Source organism: Myotis myotis, unplaced genomic scaffold (assembly GCF_014108235.1).
Source record: "Myotis myotis isolate mMyoMyo1 unplaced genomic scaffold, mMyoMyo1.p scaffold_m19_p_44, whole genome shotgun sequence".
Classification (NCBI taxonomy): Eukaryota; Metazoa; Chordata; class Mammalia; order Chiroptera; family Vespertilionidae; genus Myotis; species Myotis myotis.
In genome coordinates, this window is record NW_023416351.1 from 166,664 (window position 1) to 181,492 (window position 14,829).

A 14,829-nucleotide genomic window follows, 5' to 3' on the forward strand; every position below is an offset into this window, starting at 1 on the left:
CAGGGCGACCCTCCCCGCACAGCCGAGCAGCAGGAGCAGGAACAAGGCTGCGCAACAGACACAGGGACGCGCTCAGGGCGACGCGTGGGCCGACCTGCTCCTCGATCCCAGGTGAGTCGGGGACTCAGGATGTGGCAACATTTTAATGCAAAGGCAAGGCAGCGGCCCCTCTCTACCTCCAATGTCGGACGGGAAAGGGCCTCACGGAGGAAAGACGTTTTGAGGGACAGCAGTGAGCTCGGGACCGTCCCATCCCACAGCTACGGGGGGAGGGAGAGGAGGGGGGGGTGCCCGGCCTCAGTCGTTGCAGATGGAGGGCCTGCGGATGTTGTAGCTGGGGTGGAAGTTCAGCCGGTTGTAGGAGGTGATGCAGTTGTCGGCGCCCGACACGGAGCTCTTCTCCACGTGGACGTTGAAAGAAGTGTTCCGGAACATTCCCGCGGCCGCCAGCCGTCTGGAGAAGCTATCTGAATATGCGTAGAACACTTTCTGGAAGGGCAAAGGGAACACAGAGGCGCACGGGGAGACTCTTACCCGTCCGTCATTCGGTATTTTGGGGAGAAAAAGAATTCGTAAGGAAACGTCTCTATTCTTGCAAAGCAGCGAGGCCAGTGCCACCGGAAGGCCTAGCTGCCCCCCAGGTGTGGCCACGAGCCCTGACTGGGGTCCCGCCTCAAGCCACCCCAGTTCCTGGTTTACAAACTGTGCCACCGGCCGGTTATCGGACGTTTCTTTGCCTCAGAACTGACGTGTGTGTGTGTGCATAAGTGTGCGCGTGTGTGCGTGCGCGCGTGTGCATGTGTGCGTGTATGTGTGTGCATGTATGTGTGCGTGCGTACGTGCATGTGTGTGTGTGTGTGTGTGTGTGTGTGAGAGAGTGAATGGGGCCGGTCCCTCGAGTACCGCGGGCAAGTGCACGTGCACTCTGCACCCTTGAACAATTTCACCGCCAGATCTCAGGGCGAGTCCTTCATTCCTACCCGCCCTGCTCCAGCGGGCTCCGCGGTCCCTCCCACTTTGCCGCCTGGAGCCCTGGGCCCTCCCAGCCCTCCCCCGAGGTGAGGCCCTTTGAGAAATCCAGGGTTCAGGTCTCTTCTAGAGACGCCCACCCTCCCCCGGGCTCGTGCCCGCTTACCGGCATCTCGTGCACGGTGGGCGCTCTGCTCCCGTAGGTCTGGTTACTGGTCCTGTACACCGAGGCGGGCTCCTTGGTCCTCCTGGCCCGTGACACACACCCTCTGTTTTCCGTGCATTCGTTATCACCCTGCCTGAGCCCCAGCCTGCACGGGTCTGACGGGTGGAGCCTTGTTGGAAGTGCCCCAGGTTGGAGGTGCAGCCCCGGATGGGGCTCCCGGGAGCGCAGTGCGGCCTCCTGGTCCCTCTGCCCCTGCCCTTCCCAGAGAAAAGCCGTAGAGAATTTCCCAGGGTCACGCGCTGGGCCTCGGAACCCATCGGCCGGGCACAGGTGGTCGTTTCCCGGTAGGCGGGTAGGCCCGGGGCTGTGTGTGGCTCAGCCTCCAGACCCCGCCACCCAGGGGGCCTCCACTCCCAGCCTCCCGAGAAGATGCCTGTAGTCCCTGGTGCCAACTCTACTAACAGAACAGGCTGGCCGTGGGCCCCACACTGTGAGGTCCCGGCACCCGCCATCTTCCACCCTCCCAGTCCTCTCTCCAGGAGCACATCCGGCTCTGGGATTGTGGGGGGCCTGGAGGCCGGAGGGCGGGATGAAGGCTGTGGAGTTTGCAGTGACTGCAAGGGCTCGCAGGCCACCCACTCCGCTGGACCGGGGCGGTTCCCACTTTCCAGGGCTCCTCTGTCTGGAGGGGAGGGGGCCTCCCCAGCCTCCGAGCTGGGCTTCCAGACTCCTGCTGGCATCCACCCCCCACTGCGGCTGGACCCACGGACGTGTGTCCAAAGCTCTGGGCAGCACTGGGCAGCTCATCTGGTGAAGAGCTGACCACGCTCTTGGCTGAGGTGCCAGGCCGGCTGGGGACCTGGGCTCCCGCACGCGGGACGGGACCGCCCGCTGGGGAAGGTGGCCTCCCTCTCTCCCTCCGGCGTGTGCCCGGTGGGCCCACCTGTGGCCCTCACCTGTAGCCCCGGAAGCACGCGGGGTGGTTGAACCGAGCCGGCAGGTCCTTGTCCACGCGGTAGTAGTCGCTGGTTTTCTCCAGCGGGGCCTGGGCCTCGGGCTCCGCGGGCTCCGCGCCCTCCACGGGCGCCGCGCACTCCACGGGCGCCCCGCACTCTCCGGGGTTCTCCTGGGACATCCCGCCGTCCGTCCGCGGGAGCTGCTCGGGGAAGAAGGAAAGGCAAGGCACGGCCTCCCCGCGGCCCGCGCCACCAGGGTCGCGCGGCGTCCCGTTGCTAAGCGACGGCTTGGTCGCCTGACTGGGTGGGACGGGTCCTTAAAGGCGCCGCGCCTCTGCGGGCCGGCGGGGCTGAAATGCGGGATCTAGAACCTTCGGGGCGAGCACGCAGGGCCCCCGCGGGCCGGGATAACAAACCCTCGCTTCCTGGGGTTGCAGTGCCGGGTTCCGGGGATGCGGGCCGGGCGGGCCTCGTCCCAAATGCCGGGAAAGCGGCCACCGCGGGGGTTCCCGCTCCGCCAGGCCCGCCGCCCGCAGGGGCCACGCTCCCCGCGCTCGGGGCGCGCCCGGACCCCGCGAGGTCGTGCCCCGCGGAGCCCAGAGCCTGCATTTCGGCTCCCGATTGCCTAACGTGACGGAGCCTTCCTAAGCCGAGCGGCATTGAAACCCTAAAACGATGTGGACAGAGCGGCTGGCGAGCCCGGCGGGCAGCGCAGGGGGCGCCGGCGGGTCCCGGGAAGCGGATGGCGCGAGGGGCCGCGCACGACCCGCGCTCGGCCGGAGGCGGGAGGCGGGAGGCCGGGGGGCGGGCGGACGTGCAGTGGCCCCTCCGGGCCGGCAGGCGGCGGGGCGGGCGCGCGGGCCGCGGCGGAAGAGGAGGCCGCTCTGGCACCGCGCGCGCCTCCTCCGCACCATGGCGCCCGCCCTGCCCCGGCTGCTGAGCGCGGGTGAGCGCGCCCGGGACCCCCGCCCCGCCCCCTGCTCGCCTCCCGGGGACCCCCGCCCCCGCCCCCGCCCCCTGCTCGCCTCCCGGGGACCCCCGCCCCCGCCCCCGCCCCCTGCTCGCCTCCCGGGGACCCCCGCCCCCGCCCCCTGCTCGCCTCCCGGGGACCCCCGCCCCCGCCCCCTGCTCGCCTCCCGGGGACCCCCGCCCCCGCCCCCTGCTCGCCTCCCGGGGACCCCCGCCCCCTGCTCGCCTCCCGGGGTCCCCCGCCCCCTGCTCGCTTCCCGGGGGCCCCCGCCCCGCCCGCACGGCCGCCGCACGGAGACTTGGGGCGGGAGGGCCCGGGAGGCCGCGCCGCGAATCCGCGCCCCGCTCTCCCCGCAGGTGCGTGGCCCCGGCCGCTCCGGCTGCACGTCCTCCAGGCGGCGACCCCGGGGCCAGCCCGGCCGAGCGGCAGGACGCTGGGAAGTGCCGCGGCCGCCGCCGTGAGCGACCCCCAGGCCGGCAGCGGCAGCGCAGGTCCGGGGCTGAGCGGGAGGGGGCGCGGGCCTCCCCGTTGGGGTTAAATCGCCCGTCGCCAGGAGTTTGGGCTCCGCTGTTTCAGTTGTGCAGCCTGGAGGGTCCGAGCCCGGGAGGAGGAGGGGCGGCCCAGCCCCGCGGGCGCGGTGGGCCCCGGACGCGGACCTCGGTGTCCCCCACGCACCCCCGAGGACGGGGCGAGGCCGGCTGGGCTCCCTCGGGGAGGGGCGGTCGGCACCAGCCTCCTGGGGGGGCCCTGTGGCCCTGCGCCCCGCGAGACCCAGCACCCTGTCCCCCCAGACCTCCAGGACCGGGTCCTCAGCGAGCCCCTCAAGCACGCGGACTTCTTCAACGTCAAGGAGCTGTTCTCCGTGAGGAGCCTCTTTGACGCCCGCGTGCACCTGGGACACAAAGCCGGCTGTCGGCACAGGTGGGCGCGAGCTGGGGGACCCTCTGCCCTGGTCCTGGGTGCAGGGTCACCTGTCAGCTTGAGGACAACTCCTTCCTCTTCAGATGGGGTCCCTGCGCCCCAGGAGAGGCCGGGGGTGTCCTCGGACTCAGCTTGTATCCAAAGGGGGTGCCGCGGCCTGGCTCCCCAGCAGCGGTGGATGTGAGGTGGGGGCTCTATGCCGAGATGACCAGAACCAGGGAGGCCTGGGGACATCAGGAGCTTGGGTACCGCGAAGGGTGACACCTTGGCCACCCCGGGGCACTGTCACGTGGGTGCTGGGAGGGAGCATCCTGGGCCCCTGAGAGGAGGGCCCCATGGGCAGGGAGGGCAGGAGGGGGGGCCAGGGGCGAGGGTGAGACGGGGCCTTGGGCAGAGTCTGTTGAGAGGAAGGGACAGAGCCAGGTGGGCGTGAGCGCAAGTGGAGCTGAGGGGTGACATCTGTCCCGCCCACTGGCCCTCTGCCCTCGGGGCTCCCTCCCAGGCCTGGCTGCTCCCGTCCCGACCCCTCACACTGCAGCCTGGGCCCCTCCTTGTTCTGCTGGCCCCTCGGCCCATCCCGGAAGGACCTCGGCCATAAAGCCTCAAGAACAATGACAGCCCGGCCGGCGGGGCTCAGTGGTTGAGCGTTGACCTGTGAACCAGGAGGTTGGATTCCCGGTCAGGGCACAGGCCCAGGTCGCAGGCTTGATCCCCAGTGTGGGGCGTGCAGGAGGCAGCCTGTCAATGACTCCTCATTGATGTTTCCATCTCTCTCCCTCTCCCTTCCTCTCTGAAATGAGTAAAATTTTTAAAAAGGACAAGAATGACAGAAGTGGCTGCGACGTGAACAGCAGAGAGCAGGCAACGCTCTTGTGTTCAAACGTCCAGACGGCCAAGGAGGATGAGCTGTTAGGGCCCCCGGGGGACGGGGTGCAGGTTCCACAGCCACGCCACCTGCCCAGCCAGCACGCACGGGAAGGGTCCTCACTGTGTCGTCGCTGGGAGGGGGGCCCCACTCACTCGCAGGGGGCGGGGGGTCTCCCGCAGGTTCATGGAGCCCTACATCTTCGGGAGCCGCCTGGACCAGGACATCATCGACCTGGAGCAGACGGCCGTGCACCTGCAGCTGGCCTTGAACTTCACGGCCCATGTGGCCTACCGCAAGGGCATCGTCCTGTTTGTGAGCCGCCACCGGCAGTTCTCCCACCTCATCGAGAACACGGCCCGGGACTGCGGCGAGTACGCCCACACCCGCTACTTCAAGGGCGGCCTGCTGACCAACGCGCCGCTCCTGCTGGGCCCCGGCGTCCGCCTGCCCGACCTCGTCATCTTCCTGCACACGCTCAACAACGTGTTCGAGCCCCACGTGGCCGTGCGGGACGCGGCCAAGATGAACATCCCCACCGTGGGCATCGTGGACACCAACTGCAACCCCTGCCTCGTCACCTACCCCGTGCCCGGCAACGACGACTCGCCGCCGGCCGTGCAGCTCTTCTGCAGGCTCTTCCGGACCGTCATCAGCCGGGCCAAGGAGAAGCGAAGGCAGGTCGAGGCCCTGTACCGGCTGCAGGGCCAGGAGGGGGCCGAGGGCCGGGGTCCTGCCGACCCTGCCCTCCCGGGAACACAGGCCTCGCTGGACGCGGGTCCTTCACTGTGACAGGTCCACCCTCCTCCTAAATAAAATCAGCAGCCGAGCCTGGTCTGGAGTTCGAGTCATCCCGGCCTGGCGCCCGCTATGGTCGCCGTTCTGGCAGCGCCTCCCGTGGCCCACGGGCCCCGCAGGTGCAGAGGACGAGCAGGGACCCGCGGGAAGCACGCTTGTCCGGGAATCTGCTTCCGCCCTCTGTGTGTGAGGCTCTCACACCGGGCAGCGTGTTTCCTGCACCCGAGTGGCCCTTGGCTGGGCTGTTTGTCACACGAGGTTGCTGGCGAGTCCCCCACTGGGTGGGCAGACAGCACAATCCCGACGTAACAAGCTCAGGTCCGGCAGCATGTGGCTGGGAGCCCTGTTCAGCAGTGTGGTCCATGGACAGCCGTCTGTGTGGCACTTCCCAGATGCCCCCCAGGCCCCAGGTCACCAAGGTCCCTGCCCTTGGGGTCCTTGGGTCTTGAGACAGGCAGGCACATGGACGTGTCGCTTGGGCAGGGCAACAGGGGCGCCTGCCCTCGGGCCACCATCAGTGCTGGGCTCAGGCCCTCATGCTGCCCCTCCCCGGGGGTCCGGACGGGCCCCCCTGGCCGCACTTGTGTCCCTGGGCTGGGCGCGCCCTCTGTCCTGCCTGCCTCCTCAGGGACAGCACCTACCCAGGTGCGGCCCGTCTGCCAGGGAGTGAGCAGCAGGGTCTGGGACAGGGTAACCCACAGTGGCTGCTCCGTGCCCACCTCTGCCAACCCTGCCCACTCGGCGCCTTCCCAAACTGTAGCTGTGCACGTGTGTGCGTGTGTGTGTGTGTGTGCGCGCGTGCACGTGTGTGAGGCTGAATTTCCTTCTTCCCTCCCTGACCTTCTTACCTCCGAGCACAAACCCTAAGAGGCGTCAACGACAGTTAACGTCACACAAGTGCCTAAGCGACAGGCTGCCCAAGGGCGTGAGCGCCGCCAGACGCTGCAGCCTCCTCCGGACAGTGTGTCCTGGGTCGTACACAGGACGGCTGCACCGGGTCTTGAATATTAAATGTGGCTCGAGGACACGTGTGGTGACACGGGTGATGGTTTCGCGGGGCTGGCTGTGCCACCTGCGTGTGGCGGGAATGAGTCTGAAGGAGCGAGTGCAGGTGTGAGCAGCATGCACAGCCAGGTTCAGTGAGTCTAAGGGGGCGTGAAGGATGGAGGAAAGACGGACAAGAGAAGAAGGCTGGGGCTGGGTGGGAGGCTCCTCTCGGATGGAGAGACAGCGCCTCGGCCTGCAAGCCGAGTCTTTATTTTATCGGATTCCACGAGGCAAAGTAAGGGCGTGGTTACAATTCGTGGGTTTCGAATCCACTCAGTTACATGCACCTGGTCAAGCTTTGTTTCCTTGCTGCACCTCCGCAGCCCATACCACTCAGCCCCGCGGGACCACAGGTTCGGACCATAAGGGCAAGCTCACAGCCACAGCCTTTGGCCATCACTGTGCTGGGACTTGCCCGTGGCTTTGCCACAAGAGGACCTGCCCTCTCATCAGTCTGAGGCTTGAACCTGTCCGAACGCTGCAGCCGCTCTCACACCCCTGTCCCTGTAGAATCACCAGGGTCTACGGTCTCAGAAGCGCGGTGCCAGAGGGTGCCCGCCGCCCGGGCCCGTCCACCCAGAGCAGCCCGGCACACTGGGCCCTGTGGGCACTGCCCAAAGGCTCTGGGCGAAGCCTGGGTTGACACTGCCCAAGTGGACACACGAGTGACCCTCAAAGCCCTCTGACCTGTACCTGCCAAACCACAGAACAGAAAGCTCCCTCAAGAGGCCGGCTGGCCACACGGTCAGCACCCGCCTCCTGAAACAAAAGTGGGTGCATGAGGCCTCAGCAAATACACCGCCGCACCCCCCAGTGTTTACAGAACTCGGCTCCGTAGCAGGGGGGCCTCCCAGGATGCCCCTCTGGCCCAGCCGGCGTGGCTTAGTCGACCTATGAGCCAGAACATCATGGTTCGATTCCCAGTCAGGCACATGCCCAAGTTTTGGGCTTAATCCCCAGTATGGGGTGTGCAGGAGGCAGCCAATCAATGATGTTTCTCTCCCATTGATGTTTCTCTCTCTGTCCCTCTCCCTCCCTCTCTATAAAAATCAATCAAAACATATTTAAAAGCCCTAGCCGGTTTGGCTCGGTGGATAGAGCATCGGCCTGCGGACTGAAGGGTCCCAGGTTCAATTCTGGTCAAGGGCACATGCCTGGGTTGCAGGCTCGGTCCCCAGTGGAGGGCCTGCAGGAGGCAGCCAACCAATGATTCTCTCTCATCATTGATGTTTCTATCTCTCCCTCTTCCTCTCTAAAATCAATAAAAATAAATTTAAAAAAATATTTTTTAAAAAAATAGGATTTGAGCCCTAGTCAGTTTGGCTCAGTGGATAGAGCATGGCCACAGACTGAAAGTCCCAGGTTCGATTCCCAGTCAAGGACACATACCTGGGTTGCAGACTCCATCCCCAGCCGTGATCGGCCTGTTCGGGAGGCAGCCAATCGATGTTTCTCTCTGTGTGTCTCTCCCTCCTCCCTTGCACTCTCTCTAAATATCAATGGGAAAGATACCCTCTGGTGAGGATTAACAATAAACAAACAGGCCTGGCAATGAATGGCGTTACTGAGCGTGGCTCACGGGCACCAGGCAGGCCCCCTCAGGTGCACACATCCTCCGGAGACCGAGTGTCCACGGTTGCCGGGGCACCACGGCGACGGGGAGGAGCCGCACGTGGCAGTGAGGGCCGGCGGGGGCTCTGCTCCATGACCAGCTCCCACATTCACCACCTGCCACGGCTGCAGGAGCATCGGACTGGAGGCCAGCAGCTGTCGGCGCTCACGCCCACCGACCGTCCCAGCCCCACTTCCCCAGGAGGAGGCTGAGGCCCAGGAGGGAGCCGGCTGGCCCCAGGGCATGCTGGGAGCTTCTCTGGCATCTGATCCCGGGCCCTTTCTCATTGGGAAGCCGAGAAGCCCCCTCCCTCTGCCCCAAACGGGGTGCTCATCACATACGACAGGTTCACCGAAAAGTGCCCGTGGCCCACGGAGTGGCCCTCAGGCCAAGTGAAGGTACTGACTTTCCGTGGGGTTTCCCAGACGGTTTCTTTGTGTTTGTTTGTTTGTTTAGTGAATCCTCACTTGAGTATATTTTTCTATTGACTTTTAGGGAGAGGGAAAGAGAGAGGGACATCAATTGGGTGCCTCCTGCACGAGCCCTGACCAGGGCCGGGGCGGGGAGGAGCTTGCAACGAAGTACAGGTGTGCGCCCCCACCAGGTCATCCCCACAGGAGAAGGAACGCAGGTGTGCGCCCGCCACCAGGTCATCCTCACAGGAGAAGGGACGCAGGTGTGCGCCCGCCACCAGGTCATCCTCACAGGAGAAGGGACGCAGGTGTGCGCCCCCCACCAGGTCATCCTCACAGGAGAAGGGACGCAGGTGTGCGCCCGCCACCAGGTCATCCTCACAGGAGAAGGGACGCAGGTGTGCGCCCCCACCAGGTCATCCTCACAGGAGAAGGGACGCAGGTGGGCATCTGCCACCGGGCGCCCAGTGGGGGCGGGGACAGTGGCGCTCCTTTGGTGACCTGGGTCAGCTCTCCCTGCAGGGCCGCTGGCTCAGGGCCCCTGTCCCAGGGCGGAGGGGACGGGGTGCAGCTGGTCTTGGAGCAGGCGCCCTGGTCCCCCGAGGCAGCAGACAGGGCTCCAGGACCAAGGGCCAGGCCCCGAGCAGCGCTCCCCACGGAACCAGCTCACCGCGGGAAGCGGTGGGTCCCTTGGGCTCAGAGGTCAGTCGCTCAGGCCCTGGCGACTAGAGACGGGGAGACGCCTTCACACAGGGGCGGCCTGCGGTGCCAGGGCCGAGTTCTCAGACAGCTGTCACCCCACACTCCGTCCTCCACCCCACGGCGCACAGGACGAGGTCCCCAGGACCCAGGACCCTCCAAACGCCCCCGCGGGTGAAGGGGTACAGAGCAGGTGGCCTGGACCCGGACACTGGGGACCAGCCAGAGCTGCGTTACCATGCAAGGGGGTGGGGGGGGCGAGAGATGCCATTGGGATGGTGCATGCGCGCAGCGAGGCAGGGTCACGTGTGCACTCAACTGCGGGACACGCCTAATTGTCTCCGTGGGATCCGCCTGGGTCCACTCGTGTCCACGGAGGCTCGTGCGCCCCTCCCCCGCCGCGTGGAAGCCCTGCCCGTGTCCACGCTGAGCTGGGCTGAGGCTGTTGCATATGCAACCCTCGGGGGACAGGTGGGAAACAGAGGCAGGGCAGCGGGGTGGCAGGATGGCAGGCCCGCCTCGGCCAGGTCTCCACCTCCCGTGGGGGTTGCTTGGGGAATGAGAGACCCTAAGACCCTGGGGGACCCCTGCTTCCCCAGCCTCCCGAGTCCTCTCTCCCCCAAATCTGGTGGGACACAACGACCCAGAGCCCAACCGACAGACCCTCCTAGAGGCAGGGCCGGACCCCGTGTCAGTGAGTCCTCTCCCCCCGCCTGAGGCCACGGACAAGGACACGATGTCCTGTTGCTTTGGGGGCACTGCACATGAGCATTGGCTTGGGGCAGGAACCCCCCAGTTCTGACGTCCTCAGGGGAGACTGTGGCCCGGAGGAGCGGCCCACGGTCCGGAATGGTGTCCCGGTGTCAGCGCCGCCCCCACCGAGGTCCCCGAACCTCAGAAGCCGTGTGTCCCGCCCGCCGCTCCCTTCCTTCCCCGGCCATGTTCTGGGGCAGCTGGTTCTCATACGAGGCTCCTCCCTGGTGTTAGCCGTGTACACGCGTGTTGCTTAGGATGAGGTCACGCAGGGCACCTGGTCTGTGCAGCAGCACGTTCACTGCGCGAAACTAGAAAAAGTCAAAGGTGCAGTGGAGCCCATAGGGCAGTGGTTCTCAACCGTGGCTGCACATGAGAATCACATGGGCATCTTTTTAAAATCCTGATTTCTGGGCCTCATCCTCCGGAAATTCTGTTTCTTTGTGACGGGGCGGGGCCACAACATGAGTAACCAAGAAACAGAATTTCTGGAGGATGAGGCCCAGAAATCAGGATTTTAGAAAGATGCCCAGGTGATTCTAATGTGCGGCCAAGCTTGAGAACCACTGCCCTAGAATGACCCAAAGCCCAGCTCCGATGTGCCCCTCCAGCTGGGGTGCCTGGGCCGCGCTGGGGGCCCTCAGCGGGCAAGCACCAAGCCAGGGACTCCCACAGGCTCGAGCCACCTCGCTGAGCTGGGTGTGACGGGCCGGTGACGCTGCCGTGCGCCCCAGGAAATGTTCTAAAAGGGGGTGCCCGCCACTGTCTGAGCCCCTCTGGTCCCAGCAGGACAAGACAAGGAGCACCAGGCTCCCACCTACCGGCTGGCACCCAGGTCAGCAGTGTGGCTGCTGCTTGGACCCCAGAGCGTGGGGAGGGGGGGTGCGGGGGGTGGACAGGACAAGAGGGTGCCGCACGGATCCCAGCGGCCAGGGGGAGTCATGGGAGGCCCCGGGTCCCTCTGCAGAGTTCTAGAAACTTCGCTATTTTGGAGAATTAGGTCCCTCCAGACGCAGCTTCCGCCAGGCTGGTGGGTGGAAAGGAAGCGGGCGTCCTTTTCCCACCCGCCCAGTCAGCCCATCTGTCCCCCGAAGTCAGGACCCTTCCGTCTCTGCACTGCAGTCCCCAGGGGAGGGGCCCCCTGGCCAGGGACTGGGCACCGCAGGGGATGCCCAGACTTCGGCCCAGTGGCCGGCCCAGGAGGCGGGTCTGGTGCCCCGGGTCCTCCCTCCACTCGGCCCCCACAGACGCGCTGTCCCAGAGTCCTGCGGGTTCTCCTCGGTGCCTCTGTCCCGCAGCCAGCGAGAGCGCCCCGGCTCAGGGCCACCGCGCGCGGGCCGGGGCGCGGCCACGCTAGACACCGCGGAGCGCGAGCGCCGCTGCAGGTGGTCCGCACGGGCCGGCCGATCCCGCAACGCCACCCGGGGCGCAGGTTCCCCGAGCCCCGCTTTGCAGGGTCGCACCCCCCAGGAGCCCTGCAGCCGCAACTATCCGAACCGAGGGGCGGGCGCGGGCGGGCCGCGAGGGGGCGCTGCGGCGGCGGGGAGCGGTGGGCGCGGCTTGGGCCTCGGGGCGCCGTCCGCGCTATAAAGGGCGCCGCTCGCTCTCTCGCGCTCTTTCCGGGCGGCGGGGCGGCGGGGATGGCTGCGTCCGTGGCTGTTCCGCGCGGCCCGGGGTCCGCGGCCCCGGCGCACCCGCCTGCCGGTTTGGAGCCTCCGGGTGGCGCGCGCCGTGGAGAGGCGGCGGGGATGGTGAGGGAGCGGCGGGCGGGGGCCTGCGGACGCCTCGGAGCTTTGGGCCACGTGTTCTTGCTGAAGAAGGGGGGTCGGCGCCCCGGCTGGCGCGGGGTCTGGTGCCCGGTCGCCTGCGGTCCGGCGGCTCCCCGGCCGCGTGCCTCCTGGTCTTGCATCCGCCCCCACTGCGTGTGGCCTCGGTGACCGCTCCGGGGAGCTGCCTGCTGGCAGCCGAGCTCCGGGAGGGCGCCCTGGGCCCGGTGAGCCCACAGTCGGCGCTGGAGCAGCGGGGTCCCCGGTGCAGCTTGCAGATGAGGCCCTGCCGTGGGAGGCCTCGCTGGCCGCGGGCCGGGGGGGGGGGGGGCGTGGGCTGTCCGCGCGCGCACTGCCCCTAGAGGCGTTGCAGGTGTGGCTGCCGTGCCGCGCCTGCGTCATGAGGCGGCAGAGAGCAGAGAGGCTCGCCTACGCCCAGCGTCCTGGCCGTGGGCGCCTGGATGGTTGACGGCCTGACACGGGGCGCGCTCTGGGCTGCTGGCGGGGGGGCGGCCCGAGCCCGTGGGGTAAAAGGTCCTCGATTCTCCTAGGTCGCGGCTCCCCCCGATCGCGGCCCGCATGCGTCTGACGGCCGGAGGTAGGAGCCGGCGCAGGGCCGAGTGGGGAAGGTGAGTGGGGTTGGGGCCGCTCGGTGACGGTCTGAGCATTGCTTACTGCCACGTGGATAAGAATCGTGGCAGAGAAATTTTCCTTTGGGGGCAAAAAATGTCACCTAGCGACCCGATAATTCAAAGCCTTCAGTGGGTGTGAGTGTTGCGGGGTGTGGGTGGGTAGCTGCCCTGCCGCTTAATGCAAGTCTATGGCTGTGCACCCAACGCACCCGAAATCCTGCTAGAGGTTCCAGACGGTGCCACAGGCCAGGGGCACCTCGGGCGAGTGAGGCCTGACGTCCCCGAGGACTCGCTTCCCCGCCCGACACCCTCCCCTCGGTGTGGGGACCTCACTGGGAGGCCCCGAGGGGTGCAGCAGTCTGTAGGGCGGGCCCTCCTGGCTGCACGTGTTCCCCAGGCTCTTCAGACCCTGAACTGGGGGCCACAGTGGGCGGCCCGGTGCTTGCTTTCTGCTCTGGGTGCCTGCCTGGGGTCAGAAAGGCGCCAGTGGGGGGGTGGGGCGGCTGCCCTGCGGGTGCTGGACCTGCCGGCACCACAGACGCGGCTGCCTGCTGCACCTGTGACGCCCGGGCACAGAGGAAGTGGCTATTTCTACACTCATTGCTCAGAACCGTGGGCACTGAGAATGGTTTGTGGCCTGACATTCCTGGCGCGCCCGCCGGCTGGCGTTTGGAGTTCGTGTGTGGGACCTGTGCTCAGGCTTCCACTTGGGAACCGCGGGCGGGACCTCAGCGGGTGGGTGGGTGCAGGTGGCAGACGCAGTGGGGCTGGCGGCACAGGGCTCCTGCCTGGAGGGTTCAGAGGGCTGGGCGTGTGCGCTCCCTGTCCCTGGGTGGGCGGTCGGGAGCCACCTGGCACATGAGCACCCACACTAGCGACCCTGAGACAAGCAGAGAACTCAGGGAGCGGGAGGGGCTTGGTCAGTTAGGGGTGGGGGTGCCAGAGGTCGGCGCCCAGCATTTGCCTGTCTGAGTTGGGAGTCGGGCCCCACGTGGATGCCCTCAGTGGGCCGATGGTAACTGACCGTCCCAGCCAGGGCACTGGGGGGGGGGGGGGGTGGAGGTGTGACCCGCTGTCCTTGTCCTTTGCAGTTGAGAGCTCGGTGCTTGGCAGCCAGACAGGATGGGGCCACGTGCTCAAGGCAGAACCACCTGGTTCCAGTCTGGTGAGACGCTTTGTACCTTGTTTCCTAAAATATTTCCGTGTGAGAGTTGACCCGTGTGGCCCTCCCAGGACACGTGGCCCCCAGCAGCACACGTGTTGGGGGGCCGCGGTGGCCCTGGGGGAGGAAGGACTGGCTGGCAGTGCTGGGTGGGGGGGCTGGTGGTGAGGCCCCTTGACCTCTGGAGGCCGAGCTCCCTGCCTGCGCGGTGGTGCCGGTGGCCGAGGACAGCTCGCCCAGGAGCTCGGTCCTGTAGGACAGCGAGGACTCGTCCCCTCACCGGCCTGGGGGTCAGGAGCGGCCGGCGGTGATTTCTGAGGTGCAAGCTCTGGCTGCTGGCAGGTGGCCGAGTCCTCACAACACCTGGCTCCCCGAAAGCCTTGTGGCCCTAGTGGGGTGCGGGGGCTTCTGGGAGATGGCAGCACGTGTGTTGTTGCCCTCGATCTCTGTGGCCCCGGGTCCAGGTTTGGGAGGGAGGGAGCATCTGTTCTTGCTGCCCCGGGGGGGGGGGGGGGGGGGGGGGTTGGTGAGCTGAGGGTGATGGCCCAGCCTGGGCGCGCTGCAGCGTCCTCAGGATCCGCCGGTTTTCTTTCTACAGATGGGGCTCCTGTGGACCAGCCCGGCGCCACCTCTGGTGGAGAGCAGAGCGCGTGGAACAGGCTGCCTGGCTCACATCACAGCAGACGGACAGACAGATGCACCTTGTGCTGCTGGTGGCAGCACCTCCTGCGGGCGGGGCTGGGCGCCTTGGCAGAAGCGCAGGCGGGTGGAGTCGTTTGTGCCGGATGCTGGGGAGGCAGCAGATGCACCGCTGGCCGCTGTTGCTGGGGACAGCCATTCACATGTTCCGAGGGGCAAGGTGCCAGGTGACCCTGCAATTACATGCGTGTGTCCAGGTTCTTGAATAAAGGAAACCATGTTTGTTCACTGACTGTGCGCGTTGATCCAGGGAACGGAGGAGACTCCCCGGGCGTGGTGGTCGTTCCACGGTGCAGTGTTGGGGGCGTCACTTGGTTTTAAGCTGCCCTGTGTGATGGTCTCCAGCATGAATGAGGCCCACTGTGGCGAGGGGACTCGTTGCCCGTTTTAAATGAAGTGTC

The 14,829-nt window shown here is 66.7% G+C and overlaps 2 protein-coding genes, 1 long non-coding RNA gene and 2 other non-coding genes across 6 annotated transcripts; 4 read left to right on the forward strand and 1 right to left on the reverse strand.

Moving 5' to 3' along the window:
* Nucleotides 1–124: 124 nt before the first annotated feature.
* CUNH9orf116 (chromosome unknown C9orf116 homolog) lies at nucleotides 125–2,882 on the reverse strand. 2 transcript variants are annotated; one of them, XM_036306970.1, is made up of 3 exons: nucleotides 2,092–2,882; nucleotides 1,136–1,238; nucleotides 125–489 (listed from the first exon to the last, which is right to left on the reverse strand). In XM_036306970.1, the coding sequence occupies exons 1-3, from the start codon at nucleotides 2,268–2,270 to the stop codon at nucleotides 298–300; spliced, it is 474 nt and encodes a 157-aa protein (XP_036162863.1). In that variant the 5' UTR covers nucleotides 2,271–2,882; the 3' UTR covers nucleotides 125–297. The 2 variants fall into 2 exon arrangements, with proteins under 2 accessions (XP_036162863.1, XP_036162864.1); XM_036306971.1 differs by having other exon boundaries at nucleotides 1,136–1,217; nucleotides 2,092–2,874.
* A 31-nt stretch (nucleotides 2,883–2,913) lies between these two features.
* On the forward strand, nucleotides 2,914–5,681 carry MRPS2 (mitochondrial ribosomal protein S2). Its single transcript, XM_036306969.1, has 4 exons — nucleotides 2,914–3,037; nucleotides 3,418–3,552; nucleotides 3,853–3,982; nucleotides 5,030–5,681. The coding sequence occupies exons 1-4, from the start codon at nucleotides 3,004–3,006 to the stop codon at nucleotides 5,637–5,639; spliced, it is 909 nt and encodes a 302-aa protein (XP_036162862.1). The 5' UTR covers nucleotides 2,914–3,003; the 3' UTR covers nucleotides 5,640–5,681.
* A 6,088-nt stretch (nucleotides 5,682–11,769) lies between these two features.
* On the forward strand, nucleotides 11,770–14,661 carry LOC118655315. Its single transcript, XR_004967246.1, has 4 exons — nucleotides 11,770–11,920; nucleotides 12,487–12,564; nucleotides 13,659–13,732; nucleotides 14,328–14,661. It is a non-coding gene; the product is annotated as an uncharacterized LOC118655315 (long non-coding RNA).
* On the forward strand, nucleotides 12,287–12,416 carry LOC118655344. Its single transcript, XR_004967253.1, has one exon. It is a non-coding gene; the product is annotated as a small nucleolar RNA SNORA17 (small nucleolar RNA).
* LOC118655343 lies at nucleotides 13,079–13,213 on the forward strand. Its single transcript, XR_004967252.1, has one exon. It is a non-coding gene; the product is annotated as a small nucleolar RNA SNORA43 (small nucleolar RNA).
* Nucleotides 14,662–14,829: the final 168 nt, after the last annotated feature.